Source organism: Pelophylax lessonae (genome assembly GCF_965119305.1).
Source record: "Pelophylax lessonae genome assembly, chromosome: 11".
NCBI lineage: Eukaryota > Metazoa > Chordata > Amphibia > Anura > Ranidae > Pelophylax > Pelophylax lessonae.
Genome location: NC_138778.1, coordinates 204931017 through 204946328, shown reverse-complemented (window position 1 = coordinate 204946328; position 15312 = coordinate 204931017). Strand labels below are relative to the sequence as shown.

Below are 15312 nucleotides of genomic sequence, written 5' to 3'. Positions count from 1 at the left end.
AAAAAAAAAAAAAAAATTTTTTCATAGTTTTAGGCCAATTTGTATTTTGCTACGTATTTTTGGTAACAAAAATCCCAATAAGCGTATTTTGTTTGGTTTGCGCAAAAGTTATCGCGTGTATGTCTTTTTTTTTTTTACTAGTAATGGCGGCGATCTGCGATTTTTAGCGGGACTGTGACATTGTGGTGGACAGATTGGACCCCTGGCATTTTCGACACTTTGGGGGGGGGATCAGAGAATTACTACAGTAATCAGTGCTAAAAATATGCACTGTTACTGTAATAACGACACTGGCAGGGAAGGGGTTAACACCAGGGGCGATCAGAGGGTTAAATGTGAGCCTAGGGCAGTGATGGTGAACCTTGGCACCCCCAGATGTTTTGGAACTGCATTTCCCATGATGCTCATCTACACTGCAGTGTGCATGAGCATCAAGGGAAATGTAGTTCCGATACATCTGGGGTGCCAAGGTTCACCATCACTGTCCTAGGGGGTATTTTCTAACTGTGTGGGGGATGGGCTTATGGAATCAACACAGGGACCTGTGATCCTAAATAGGGGGAACACAGGAGCTCTGCATTGATTCCTGAGAGAGCAATGGTTTGCTGTGCTTACAACAGCAGATCGCCATTCTCTCTCCACGAGGAGTGATCGCGGGTGCCCAGGAGCAATCGCGGCCGCCGGCCCCATGGATCAGCTTCCCCGCTGGCGAATGGAGGCGCATACAGGTATGGCGATTCATGGGAACCTGCCAACCTGCCGCCGTTGGCTGGTCGGCAAGTGGTTACAGTGGATGTAAACCTTCACATATACCTAGTGAAGTGAAAAGCCTCAGATGACACACAGAGATAGAACAAAACTCCCTACATACGTTTTATTTGTATATCTGCTGTTTTCAGCTTGCTATACTGTTTAGAAAATGTTTCTTCCTGTTCCAGCACTGGGTGTGGAGTCTGGGCATACACTGTGTGTGTGTGAGCCCCCCCCCCCCCTTTCCACATAGGCAGAGGAATGAAGAAACTTGCTGTGCTGTGAATAGACAAGCTCTCTGCTAATCTAGGTCTAAGCTCCCTCCCCGACACAGATTTTCAGCTGCATTTATCTGGTGTGTTGGAAAACTTGTCAGAAGTTATCATGCTGATAACAGAGGAACGGAGTAGCAGAAAGACACAGGACTCTGTGCCACAGGACACAGGAGCTTTGGAGAGAGATAAGAAAACACTACAGATATATACATACCTCACAACTTTTTGAGATGGGAACGAGGGACACCTATTAGCAAAAATATGTAGGCATAGGACACACCCCCTGCCACTCCCCCTTATAGAATAAAAATAAAGATTACCTAAACCCACAGAGTGCTTTTTTCTCACCACTATTATTCCTTTATTTTGGCTTTTGAAATTTACAAATGCAGCAATTCAGAAACTAGATGAAATGTTTAGCACTGGGAAACACTTTTTCAGAGAAAAATAGTGCATTTTATATACAGCTATATGGATCAGACCAAAATGAGGGACAGATGAGAAGGAAAGAGGAACAGAGTGAACCTGTGCTTTGCTAACACACCACCGCCACCACCGGGAGGGTGAACCTGGGAGCACCCCATATATTCTGCTAATTTGAAGTAGTTATTAACCACTTCTGGACCGGAAGATTTTCCCCCTTAATGACCAGGCCATTTTTTGCGATTCGGCAATGCGTTACTTTACCTGACAATTGGGCGGTCGTGCGGCGCTGTAGCCAAATAAAATTGACGTCCTTTGTTCCCCACAAATAGAGCTTTCTTTTGGTGGTATTTTATCACCAGTGTGATTTTTTATTTTTTGCGCTATAAAACGCAAGAAAAAAAAAGCGACAATTCTGGGAAAAAAAAAAATTACATTCTGCTATATAACATTCCCCCCAAAAAAAAAAAAATCAAATTTTTTTCATAGTTTTAGGCCAATTTGTATTCTGCTACGTATTTTTGGTAAAAAAAAATCCCAATAAGCGTCTTTTTTATCTATTTTTTTACTAGTAATAGCGGCGATCTGCGATTTTTAGCGGGACTGTGACATTGTGGTGGACAGATTGGACCCCTGACATTTTTGACACTTTGGGGGGGAGGGGGGGATCAGAGAATTACTACAGTAATCAGTGCTAAAATATGCACTGTTACTATAATGACACTGGCAGGGAAGGGGTTAACACCAGGGGCGATCAGAGGGTTAAATGTGAGCCTAGGGCAGTAATGGTGAACCTTGGCACCCCCAGATGTTTTGGAACTGCATATCCCATGATGCTCATCTACACTGCAGAGTGCATGAGCATCAAGGGAAATGTAGTTCCAATACATCTGGGGTGCCAAGGTTCACCATCACTGCTATAGAGGGTGTTTTCTAACTGTGTGGTGGATGGGCTTATGGAATCAACACAGGGACCTGTGATCCTAAATAGGAGGAACACAGGAGCTCTGAGAGAACAATGGTTTGCTGCGCTTACAACAGCAGATCGCCATTCTCTCTCCACGTGGAGTGATCGCGGGTGCCCAGGAGCAATAGCGGCCGCCGGCCCCGTGAATCAGCTTCCCCCGCTGGCGAATGGAGGCGCATACAGGTATGGCAATTCGTGGGAATCAGTGGCTGGCCATCAAGTGGTTAAAGTGGATGTAAACCTTCACATATACCCAGTGAAGTGAAAAGCCTCAGATGACACACAGAGATAGAACAAAAGTCTCCCTACATAAGTTTTATTTGTATATCTGCTGTTTTCAGCTTGCTATACTATTTAGAAAATGTTTCTTCCTGTTCCAGCACTGGGTGTTGAGTCTGGGCATACACTGTGTGTGTGTGAGCACCCCCCCCCCCCCCCCCTCTTTCCACATAGGCAGAGGAATGACGGAACTTGCAGAGCTGTGCTGTGAAAAGACAAGCTCTCTGCTAATCTAGGTCTAAGCTTCCTCCCCGACACAGATTTTCAGCTGCATTTATCTGGTGTGTTGGAAAACTTGTCAGAAGTTATCATGCTGATAACAGAGGAACGGAGTAGCAGAAAAACACAGGACTCAGAGCTTTGGAGAGAGATAAGTAAACACTGCAGATATATTTATAACTCCCAACTTTTTGAGATGGGAACGAGGGACATCTATTAGCAAAAATATGTAGGCATAGGACACACACCCTGCCACTCCCCCTTAAAGGAGAATAAAAATAAAGATTACCTAAACCCACAAGTGCTTTTTCTCACCACTATTATTCCTTTATATTGGCTTTTAAAATTTACAAATGCAGCAATTCAGAAATTGGATGAAATGTTTAGCACTGGGAAACACTTTTTCAAAGAAAAATAGTGCATTTTATATACAACTATATGGATCAGACCAAAATGAGGGACAGATGAGAAGGAAAGAGGAACAGAGGGACAAATCAGGAGATTGGATTGGGAGCAAGGGGATTTGTGCTAGGAGCAGGGATCAGGGGGGTGTTTGTGCTATAAGAGGTGATATGGTAGATAGGGATGGGAATTGTGCTAGGAGAGAAGTTATTATATTGTTCTTGGGGGGGGGGATATTTGTTCTAGTATGGATGACTAGGGATGTGAATTGTGTGCTGGGAGGGGAAATTCCTTTTTTTTTGGGGGGGGGGGTTGTGCTAGCAGGGATGACTAGGGATGAGATTTGTGCTATGAGGGGATACAGAGCAGGGATTTTTGCAAGGGGGGAGGATTTGTGCTAAGAGAGGGATTTTTTTTGGATGGGGGGGCATTTGGTGAATGGGGAGAAGATTTGTGCTGGAAGGGGGGGGTTTCAGAAAGGGGGCAGATTAATATTGGACTTTTGGGGTGTTGGTCACACTTGAGGTTGCTGCTTTTTACACATATTTGGACTAGCGCAGTTGTTTCCATCTAGATTAATATTTGGAGCAGGGGGAGTTAGGGGGTAAGCATGCAGATTAGCGCTTCATTTTTTTTTGGGGGGGGGGATTTTTGCTGCCATATAATGCTCATACATCTTGGGGGGGGGGGGGGGCGCAATTTGGCATGGTCACCTTGGGCTCTAGATGATCTTGTCCCAGGACTGGGAGACAGGTATCACAATTAAGAGGATTGACATAAAGGGGAAAAGATTTGTAGTCCGGGAAATAGATGGTGACCCTGGAGAAAGCCTGAACAAAGATGGCGCTTTCCCTCTGGAGAAGAAGACAAGTGAAGGCATTGTCAGTAATGTGATCCATGTGAGGAAAGTGGGAAAGTAGTTCAGGCTCCGTACATCGGCACTCTTCATGTATCTGCTGAAGGGAAGGATATTGACTGCTTAGGCTCCGCCCCTTAACCAACCTCCCTTTTCTTCCCCACAGGTATCCCCAACTCCGAACTGCTTCAGTACCTCAAGAAAGGCAAAAGGATGAGCATTCCGGAGAACTGCTCGGAAAAGATCTACAAGGTCATGCTGGAATGCTGGAACGCCAACCCGCAGAAGAGGCCGACGTTCGGAGACTTGAAGATCACCATAGACAACCTGGCCAACTACGAGCCGTCAGAGGAGTCCCCCAAACCCATCAAGCCCAAAGGCCTCATGGCCATTCTGAAGAAGAATGGCCGCTGACCAATGGCAGGACAGGAAAAAAAAAATCTCAGGACTCTACATGGACACTTTAATTAAAGGGCAACTCCGTTGAAAAAGAAAAGACCGCTTCCCTTCAAGCATCTAGAATAACTATTACCTGACTATGAATTTTCCTTCTGCATCCAGACCGGAGCGTAATGACATTTCCCGAGCCTGTAATTCTGTGTCCTGACCCCGCCCCTTTAAGGCCCAGTCACACCTATGCATCTCGCTGAGTTATTGCATTCATGATGAATGGGAGCCAATGCTCTTTTTTTTAAAGACGCAGCGTATCACAAAGCATGGTACATGCGATGCGGCTCGTTGTGCTGTACTGTGCTATGCATTGGGGTGCTGTTCACAATGATTGGCACCGCAACGCTCCGCTCATTGTGGTAAGGCGTGTATTTTAGCATGCGTTGAATGGGCCCTAAAGTGAGCATCACGGTTGGTGTGTATGACAGGCACGGAGCCCTCGCATTGCTGGCCGGACCCTTGGCTTCATCCTTACATGGAAGATGGGGCTTTGGCTCATCTGGCTGTACTGCATTTCATTCAGGAGCCAGTTCAGGCACAGCAGCTGTCAGGCTGATAAGAAATTTCAGTTGGTGTGGAGTATATTTGAATGCAGCAGAATTACAGGCGATTATACAGCAGTTTACAATCATTTATTTTATATAAACTGTGTATATATATATATATATACTATCACCAAAAGTATTGGGACACCTGCAGACATCCCAACCTGCAAAATCTAATTGCAGGGAGGTTGCAGGCCGCGCCCCCGCCCCACCAATTTAACACAACTAGAGGACGATCAAATTAAATGGAATCAGTATACTTCTTCTGAGAGATATTAAAGGAACACTCGAACCATCATGACCACTTCAGTGATTTGCAGTGGTCATGGTGGTAGGAGTCAGAAACACTGCACATGCTGGGATATTTACAATTATGTGCTGGGGGCTAGTTGCACCCCTAGCACATGTGACTTAGGCAGCCAGAAAATGTCCTTCTTCATACATGTATGAACACGGAGATGACATTTTATTAAGACAGAACACAACTAGGTATTAAAAAACATATTGCAACAATTTACACACACTAATGCACAGACCGATCGTGTGATAGGGGCCTAAGGCTGCACTGCGGTTTACCTGCACCTCAATGGACATCAATCTTCACTTCTTCCTCAGGATTCCTGCAGGTATTGCTGCCTGCTGCTGTCCTCCAGGTCAGTATAGCTGGTGGCTGCTGCTGGCTGTCCTCCAGGGCTGGTACTGCTGGCTGGTACTACAGGCAGGAACTTCTGGCTGGTTTTGCTGGTGGGAACTGCTGGTGGGAACTGCTGGCTGGTACTGCTGGCGGGAAGAAGGAGGGAAGAACAGAGCAGTGCCACCTAAGTGTAGTATTAAAACAGTCGTTTATTTCCATAAACAGTAATGCACTCACATACAGTGCCTTGCGAAAGTATTCGGCCTCTTGAACTTTGCAACATTTTGCCACATTTCAGGTTTCAAACATAAAGATATAAAACTGTAATTTTTTGTGAAGAATCAACAACAAGTGGGACACAATCATGAAGTGGAAAATAATTTATTGGATATTTCAAACTTTGTTAACAAATAAAAAACTGAAAAATTGGGCGTGCAAAATTATTCAGCCCCTTTACTTTCAGTGCAGCAAACTCTCTCCAGAAGTTCAGTGAGGATCTCTGAATGATCTAATGTTGACCTAAATGACTAATGATGATAAATAGAATCCACCTGTGTGTAATCAAGTCTCCGTATAAATGCACCTGCACTGTGATAGTCTCAGAGGTCCGTTTAAAGCGCAGAGCGCATCATGAAGAACAAGGAACACACCAGGCAGGTCCGAGATACTGTTGTGGAGAAGTTTAAAGCCGGATTTGGATACAAAAAGATTTCCCAAGCTTTAAACATCCCAAGGAGCACTGTGCAAGCGATAATAAATATTGAAATGGAAGGAGTATCAGACCACTGCAAATCTACAAAGACTTGGCCGTCCCTATAAACTTTCAGCTCATACAAGGAGAAGACTGATCAGAGATGCAGCCAAGAGGCCCATGATCACTCTGGATGAACTGCAGAGATCTACAGCTGAGGTGGGAGACTCTGTCCATAGGACAACAATCAGTCGTATACTGCACAAATCTGGCCTTTATGGAAGAGTGGCAAGAAAAAAGCCATTTCTTAAAGATATCCATAAAAAGTGTCGTTTAAAGTTTGCCACAAGCCACCTGGGAGACACACCAAACATGTGGAAGAAGGTGCTCTGGTCAGATGAAACCAAAATGAAACTTTTTGGCAACAATGCAAAACGTTATGTCAAACATGGTGGTGGCAGCATCATGGTTTGGGCCTGCTTTTCTTCAGCAGTGACAGGGAAGATGGTTAAAATTGATGGATAGATGTGTGGAAAACAGGCTTTTAGTCATGTGTCATCCGATCCGCTGTGAACGAGGTTGGAGTGGTGAGGACAGCCCTTGATTCCGGCTGTATCAGTGGCTTCTGGCACTTCCTGGTATCCTTGCGGCATCACAGCTACTCCTTCATCAGATCCGGCGGAAGCGGGGAGGTGCTCACGTTCGGGACATGCATGCCCCTTCCTCAAGAGCTGCTGGCAGGAACTGCTGGCTCCTCTGAGACACAAAATGGAGTGTGACAGGAGTAGCGCTGGAGGAAGCATGTGGCTGCAGTAGAGAGCAGAGCCGATGTTTCCTATATCGCTCCTGTCACAGGTGGAGTACATTTGATATCACTCCGCCAGTGACAGGAGCTGGAACTATACAGGGAGCATCAGCTCTGTTCTTCACAGTAAGGGCTGCTGCGGCTGACAGCCGAGATATAGTGCGGCACTTGCGGGTGACAGGGAGCCGCAGCCCAAATGCCGGAGACTTGGGATGTCTGCACCTGCCTTTACACACACATGAACCTTAATGGCATCCCAGTCTTAGTCCATAGGGTTCAATATTGAGTTGGACCACCCTTTGCAGCTATAACAGCTTCAACTCTTCTGGAAGGCGGTCCACAAGGTTTAGGAGTGTGTCTATGGGATTGTTTGACCATTCTTCTAGAAGTGCATTTGTGAGGTCAGGCACTGATGTTGGATGAGAAGGCCTGGCTCACAGTTTGCTGTAATTCATCCCAAAGGTGTTCTATCGGGTTGAGGTCAAGACTGTGCAGGCCAGTCAAGTTCCTCCACCCTAAACTCGCTCATCCATGTCTTTATGAACCTTGCTCTGTGCACTGGTGCACAGTCATGTTGGAACAGGAAGGGGCCATTCCCAAACTGTTCCCACAAAGTTGGGAGCATGAAATGGTCCAAAATGTCTTGGTATGCTGACGCTTTAAGAGTTCCCTTCTCTGGAATTAAGGTGCCAAGCCCAACCCCTAAAAACAACCCCACACCATAATCCCCTCCACCAAATTATTTGGACCAGTGCACAAAGCAAGGTCCATAAAGACATGGATGAGCGAGTTTGGGAGGGAGGAACTTGACTGGCCTGCACAGAGTCCTGACCTCAACCCGACAGAACAACTTTGGTATAAATTAGAGCGGAGACTGCGAGCCAGGCCTTCTCATCCACATCAGTGCCTTATTTCACAAACGTGCTACTGGAAGAATGGTCAAACATTCCCATAGACACACTCCTAAACCTTGTGGACAGCCTTCCCAGGGGAGTTGAAGCTGTTATAGCTGCAAAGGGTGGGCCAACTCAATATTGAACCCTACGGACTAAGACTGGGATGCCATTAAAGTTCATGTGCGTGTAAAGTCAGGCGTCCCAATACTTTTGGGAATATAGTGTATGTATGTATGTATGTATGTATGTATGTATATATGTGTGTGTGTATATATATATATATATATATATATATATATATATATATATATATATATATATTTACACACACAGCTTCTGATGGAGTGACTGAGCCATGTGTATCCAGCATTTCCTTCTTCCTTCCATTCATTTTTATTGCTGTCTGTGTCTGCGCTCTGAGGATTCACCTCTATTTGTCCTGGTGTCACTTGGACAGGAAGTGATTGAAAACTCAGCATTTTACTGACAACATTACAACATGAGGCGAGGGGAAAACTTCCCGTTGTGGTGACAGTTGAGAGGATTTTCCCCTCCCTTTAAAAGGATTTTCTATCACTTCCTGTTATGTCACCAGGACAGGAAGTGAAGGGAAATCGCCACAGCAGAGACACAATATACAAAGCACCCCAAGATTCATTGAAGAACACACAGGGCCCTTGTATGCAGACAATATTTGCTAAGCATGGAGTTCAGTTTTACATCTTCCTAAAGCCAAAACGTGTTTTGCACAGGGAAGGGTTAAACCCCTGTCAGGTTTGTTTTTTCATCTCATTGGGGGGGGGGGGGGGGGATTCCTCTCACTTCCTGTTTCAGAAACACAACAGGAAGTGAGAGGAAAAGAAATGAAAGTTAGAGGAAATCCCCTCCCAATCAGTTGTCACCAGAGCCAATGTCCCCTTTGTAAGATTACCCCATTTGTCCCTGTTCTGGTGACATTTCTGAATTGTGCATTTGGCGTCACTTTTAGTCCCGGAGACACTGGTCACCAGGATTAGTAGACAGGGTGAATCTTCCCATTGGGGACACACAAACAGACAGCAATAATAACGTGACAGAGGATGTAACCCTTGCACACTCCATCCAAACATGGAACACTTCCTATAGATACACATTAGGAAAGGGTCATGTGTCAGGAACAAGTATTAATATTTCAGTATTGGTGTCTATAGAATGAGTGATATGAGGAGCTGTGTGTGATTATTACTCCCACTGTGAAAAATAGTCTTCCATTTTCTTCCTGGAGAAATACAGGCAAAGGTGAGTCCTCCAGAAAATAATGATTTGGCTTACAGTTGTGCTCATAAGTTTACACACCCTGGCAGAATTTATGATTTCTTGGCCATCTTTCAGAGAATATGAATGAGAACATAAAAACGTTTCTTTCGCTCATGGTTAGTGTTTGGCTGAAGCCATTTATTATCAATCAACTGTGATTACTCTTTTTAAATCATAATGACAACAGAAACTACCCAAATGACCCTGATCAAAAGTTTACATACCCTGGTGATTTTGGCCTGATAATATGCTCACAAGTTGAAACAAAGGGGTTTGAATGACTATTAAAGGTACCCATCCTCACCTGTGATCTGTTTACCTGTAATTAGTGTGTGTGTATAAAAGGTGAATGAGTTTCTGGACTCCTGACAGACCCTTGCATCTTTCATCCAGTGCTGCACTGACGTTTCTGGATTCTGAGTCATGGGGAAAGGAAAAGAATTGTCAAAGGATCTGCGGGAAAAGTTAGTTGATCTGTATAAAACAGGAAAGGGATATAAAAAGATATCCAATGAACCGAGAATGCCAATCAGCAGTGTTCAAACTCTAATCAAGAAGTGGAAAATGAGGGGTTCTGTTGAAACCAAACCACGGTCAGGTAGACCAACTAAAATTTCAGCCCCAACTGCCAGGAAAATTGTTCGGGATGCAAAGAAAAATCCACAAATCTCTGGTCTAGGGAGTCTCCCTACTGTGTCCAATGAGGGAGGAAACCTAACCACTTAAGCCCCGGAAGATTTTACCCTCTTCCTGACCAGGGCCTATTTTGCGATTCGGCACTGCGTGACTTTAACGGACAATTGCGCGGTCGTGCGACGCTGTACCTAAACGAATTTGACGTCCTTTTTTTCCCACAAACAGAGCTTTCTTTTGGTGGTATTTGATCACCTGTGCGATTTTTTGATCATGCGCTAAAAAAACAAAAAAAGAGCGTCAATTTTGCAAAAATAGCAATATTTTTCATATTTTTTTATATGAAATTCCCCAAAAAAAGGTAAAAATCAAAATTTTTTTACATTTTCGGCCAATTTGTTTTATGCTACATATGTTTGGTAAAAAAAATAGCAAAAAGCGTATTTTGATTGGTTTGCGCAAAAGTTATCGCGTTTACTAACAAAGGGAAAGATTTTTGTTGTTTTTTTTTTTAACGCGTAATGGCGGCGATCTGCGATATTTTTTGCGGTACTGCGACATTGCGGCTGACAGATTGGACCCTTGACTGACATTTTTGACACTTTTGGGGTTACCAGTGACATTTCTACAGTAATCAGTGCTATACATATGCACTGTTACTGTAAAATTACACTGGCAGTGAAGGGGTTAACTTTTTTTGCGAGGGAGGGGTGGTGTGTGTCCCTAGGGGCGTGATTCTAACTGTGATTGGCTGTGGCTTGAGGTCTAGGAACAATGATCAACGGTCCTACATAGTAGAACCTTATGATCACTGTTTCTACACAGGGGAGAATGACAGGCGGCTTGTTTACATCAGCCGCCTGCCTTTCTCCCTCTGCACCGACGACCGCCGAGTGACCGGCGGATATCGGGTCCGCCGGTCACACGCGTAGGGGGGGGGGGGTCCGTGACCGCGCGGGAGCGCGACTCCGAGGGCGCGCGCTCACTCCCTAGACCCTCACAGGCTAGCAACGTAGATCTACGTCACTCTGCCTGTGAGGGGCTGACTGCCGACGTAAATAGTCGTGCGGCAGTCAGCAAGTGGCTAGCCAATGGCACACCAGGGTTTATGACTGTCTCAGTGGGCGGGGTCTACCGCAATGCACCCTGGGATTGGATATAAATCTGTGGGGAGCATGTGACAGAGTGTCTTTTGGCAGAAGCATCAGTCCCAGGAGGAGGTGATGGCTCTCTCTCCTCCTGTCAGAGAGTGAAGGTGGTCCAGGCAGTCGGCTTAAGGGGACCAGAGGTTGAGCTGTGCTGCAGAGAGGGATCCAGAGCGTTGCTGACCGAGTGGAGCTGCTGGGCAGAAGTCTTCAGGAAAGGGGACCACTCTAGAAGGTCAAGGGGATCAAGGAGCCAGCTAACCAGTAGTATTGGCAGTGAAAGGGGGTGCCAAATGCTCAAAGCCCTTAAGATAGGGAAGTGAAAGGGGGAGCCGGTGTGGGCCCTGAAGTGTTCAGCAGTGCAGTAAAGGTGTACAAGTAGCTACCTCAGGCGAGAGTACCTCAGGAAGCTAAAAGGGACTTCCGCAGCAGAAAGGGATGTTACAGCCTCAAGTCAGCGATAACCGGCATGCGGCCAGCGTCAAGCCAGTGCTTATCAGCGTCAAGCAGCATTAATCGAGAGTCCCCATCAAGTTGTGAATAGTTCAGTTGTAGGAGTATCCCACTCATCCCTTCTCTCATCCAAGTTCCTAAATAAACCTAAAAACCCAAAGATACTGGACTGGTTCTTGTCTCAGTGCTCACACTTGGAGAAACATGTTCAAAGGTACTTTTGTTGCACCCGGTGACCCACAGCCAGCATCTATGCTGGGAATTCTGCTACATACAGGACTCCCTGAAAACATGTGGTGTGGCTGTTTCAAAATGCACAATAAGGAGGCACTTGAAGAAAGATGGGCTGCATGGTGGAGTCGCCAGAAGAAAGCCATTACTACGCAAATGCCACAAAGTATCCCACTTACAATACTCCGAACAGCACAGAGACAAGCCTCAAACCTTCTGGCACAAAGTCATTTGGAGTGATGAGACCAAAATTGAGCTTTTTGGCCACAACCATAAAGGCTACATTTGGAGAGGAGTCAACAAGGCCTATGATGAAAGGTACACCATTCCTACTGTGAAACACGGAGGTGGATCGCTGATGTTTTGGGGATGTGCAAGCTACAAAGGCAAAGGAAATGTGGTCAGAATTGATGGCAAGATGAATGCAGTATGTGAGGAAAATTTGCATTCATCAGCCTGGAAGCTGTGCATGGGACGTACTTGGACATTCCAACATGACAATGATCCTAAACACAAAGCCAAGCCGACCTGTCATTGGCTACAGCAGAATAAAGTGAAGGTTTTGGAGTGGCCATCTCAGTCTCCTGACCTCAATATCATTGAGCCACTCTGGGGAGATCTCAAACGTGCCGTTCATGCAAGACAGCCCAAGAATTTACAGGAACTGGAGGCTTTATGCCAGGAAGAATGGGCAGCTTTACCATCTGAGAAGATAAAGAGCCTCATCCACAAATACCACAAAAGACTTCAAGCTGTCATTTACGTTAAAGGGGGCAAAACACGGTATTAGGAACTGAGGTATGTAAACTTTTGATCAGGGTCATTTGGGTAGTTTGTGTTGTCAATATGATTTAAAAAGAGTAATCACAGTTGATTGATAATAAATGGCTTCAGCCAAACACTAACCATGAGTGAAAGAAAAGTTTGTGTTATCATTCATATTCTCGGAAAATTGGCCAAGAAATCCAAAATTCTGCCAGGGTATGTAAACTTATGAGCACAACTGTATGTGTGGGGTGGCATTGAGGTTCCTTAGAGAATTAGTGAGCTTCCTTTATCCTGATCTGGTGTATCTGATTATCAAATGCTTGCTGTACCATATTGCTGTTATCATATTATAAGCACTTATTAATTTTATTTAGTGGCTTTCTGTATTTTACTGTAATGTAATGTTCATCCTTCCTGATGACTGAGTGCATCTGACCGCACACATAGACCTGCACTGACAGCATCTGCCCACACACATAGACCTGCACTGAGAGCATCTGACCGCACACATAGACCTGCACTAAGAGCATCTGACTGTACACATAGACCTGCACTGAGAGCATCTGACCGCACACATAGACCTGCACTGACAGCATCTGCCCACACACATAGACCTGCACTGAGAGCATCTGACCGCACGCATAGACCTGCACTGAGAGCATCTGACTGTACACATAGACCTGCACTGAGAGCATCTGACTGTACACATAGACCTGCACTGAGAGCATCTGACTGTACACATAGACCTGCACTGAGAGCATCTGACCGCACGCATAGACCTTCAGAGTGCATCTGATTGCACCCACAATCTTGCACTGAGTGGGAGGAGAAGTAAAGTGCAGCCGCTAAGGGCTGAGATTTGGCTGCCTCTGTATATAGTTAGGATTATATGGCGGAACTCATTTTTCGGAGCTTCTCAAGGCCACCAAGTGGAACCATTCCATGAGCTATTAATACCATCTATGTATTTAAATTAAAGGATCACTCCACCTAAAACTGATTCCTCCATGTTCAGTAGATGCAGGACAGAGGGGGCTACATAGCTGAGTTCCTGGGTCTGTACACCTGCTGTGCCCATTATGAGGGGTTCCTACCATCCCTGTGCTGAGTTCCTGGGTCTGTACACCTGCTGTGCCCATTATGAGGGGTTCCCATCATCCCTCTGCTGAGTTCCCAGGTCTGTACACCTGCTGTGCCCATTATAAGAGGTTCCCACCATCCCTGTTGATAGTGTCCCGGGTATGTACACCTGCCGTGCCCATTATGAATGGTTCCCACTATCTCTGTGCTAAGTTCCCAGGTTTGTACACCTGCTGTGCCGATTATGAGGGGTTCCCACCATCCCTGTGCTGAGTTCCCGGGTCTGTACACCTTTTGTGCCCATTATGAGGGGTTCCCACCATCCCTGTGCTGAATTCCTGGGTCTGTACACCTACTGTGCCCATTATGAAGGATTCCCACCATCCCTGTGCTGAGTTCCTGGATCTGTACAACTGTGGTGTCCATTTATGAGGGGTTCCTACCATCCCTGTGCTGATCAGAGCCAGGAACTGGGACGGGAAGATCTGGTTGCTCGGATCTCTGAGATATAGAGGAAAGCTCTGGGTGACTCGGGCCCAGAAGACTCCACCAGTATCTGAAGTATCAGTTTGGGGTGGACTCTTCCCCCTCTGGTCTTCTTATATAACTCGATGTACCTGATTGGATAAACAAAGCCTGAGCACACTGAGGTTTTTTTCCTTTAGAAAGTACAAGTTCTGGTGGAGACAAAGAATAAATACTTCACCTCTATCCAAGGCCGGAGCCAACATTTGTCTAAAAAGGAGAGGTGACACCACGAGATGTCCCACTCCACCAAAAACGAAATATGTTTGTTATGAGTAGATTCTGTTGGGCTGAACCACATCTTCCTCCAGCCATCTCACAGTCATCCCCTGAAGATCATCTGTCCTATCACAGTGTCCCCCCTATAGAGCATCTGTCCTATCACAGTGTCCCCCTATAGATCATCTGTCCTATCACAGTGTCTCCCTATAGATCATCTATCCTATCACAGTGTCCACCCTATAGAGCATCTGTCCTATCACAGTGTTCCCCTATAGATCATCTGTCCTATCACAGTGTTCCCCTATAGATCATCTGTCCTATCACAGTGTCTCCCTATAGATCATCTATCCTAGCACAGTGTCCCCTGTAGGTCATCTGCACTATCACAGTACCCCCTGCAGGGACTGGAGACACAGACAATGATAAAGACCTGACATCGGTTCAAACCCTTCAGCACTGTATACACAACTAGAAAAAAAAAAAAGATTTTGTCTGGGGTTCCACTTTAAAAAATTCTTTCTATCATAGTGTTCTTCTTGAGTTTTAATTGCCATCAACCGCCTTCTTTGGTTGGCTGAAGGCCTCTTTGGATTGCAGATCTTGTAGGGGTGGTAAAAATTGTTTTGGCTGCCTTTCTATAAAGCCACCCCAATATTGACCAAAGAGGGATGATGAGACTCAGAATATGCTGTGGGATTGTCTTCTATACCCTGCACTCACCGGGTGGAAGATACTCACGCACAACGGTAGCCGGTAGTAGTAGGTAT

At 45.6% G+C, this 15312-nt stretch overlaps 1 protein-coding gene across 1 annotated transcript in view; it reads left to right on the top strand.

Annotated features, from left to right (window-relative positions):
- The window catches only part of PTK6 (protein tyrosine kinase 6), a 32573-nt gene extending 27967 nt beyond the window's left edge, over window positions 1–4606 (top strand). Inside the window, exon 8 of the mRNA XM_082272749.1 lies at window positions 4338–4606. Coding sequence (XP_082128875.1) covers window positions 4338–4585 — 248 coding nt within the window. The 3' untranslated portion in view covers window positions 4586–4606. The remainder of the gene's footprint in view (window positions 1–4337) is intronic.
- The last annotated feature ends 10706 nt before the right edge of the window (window positions 4607–15312 follow it).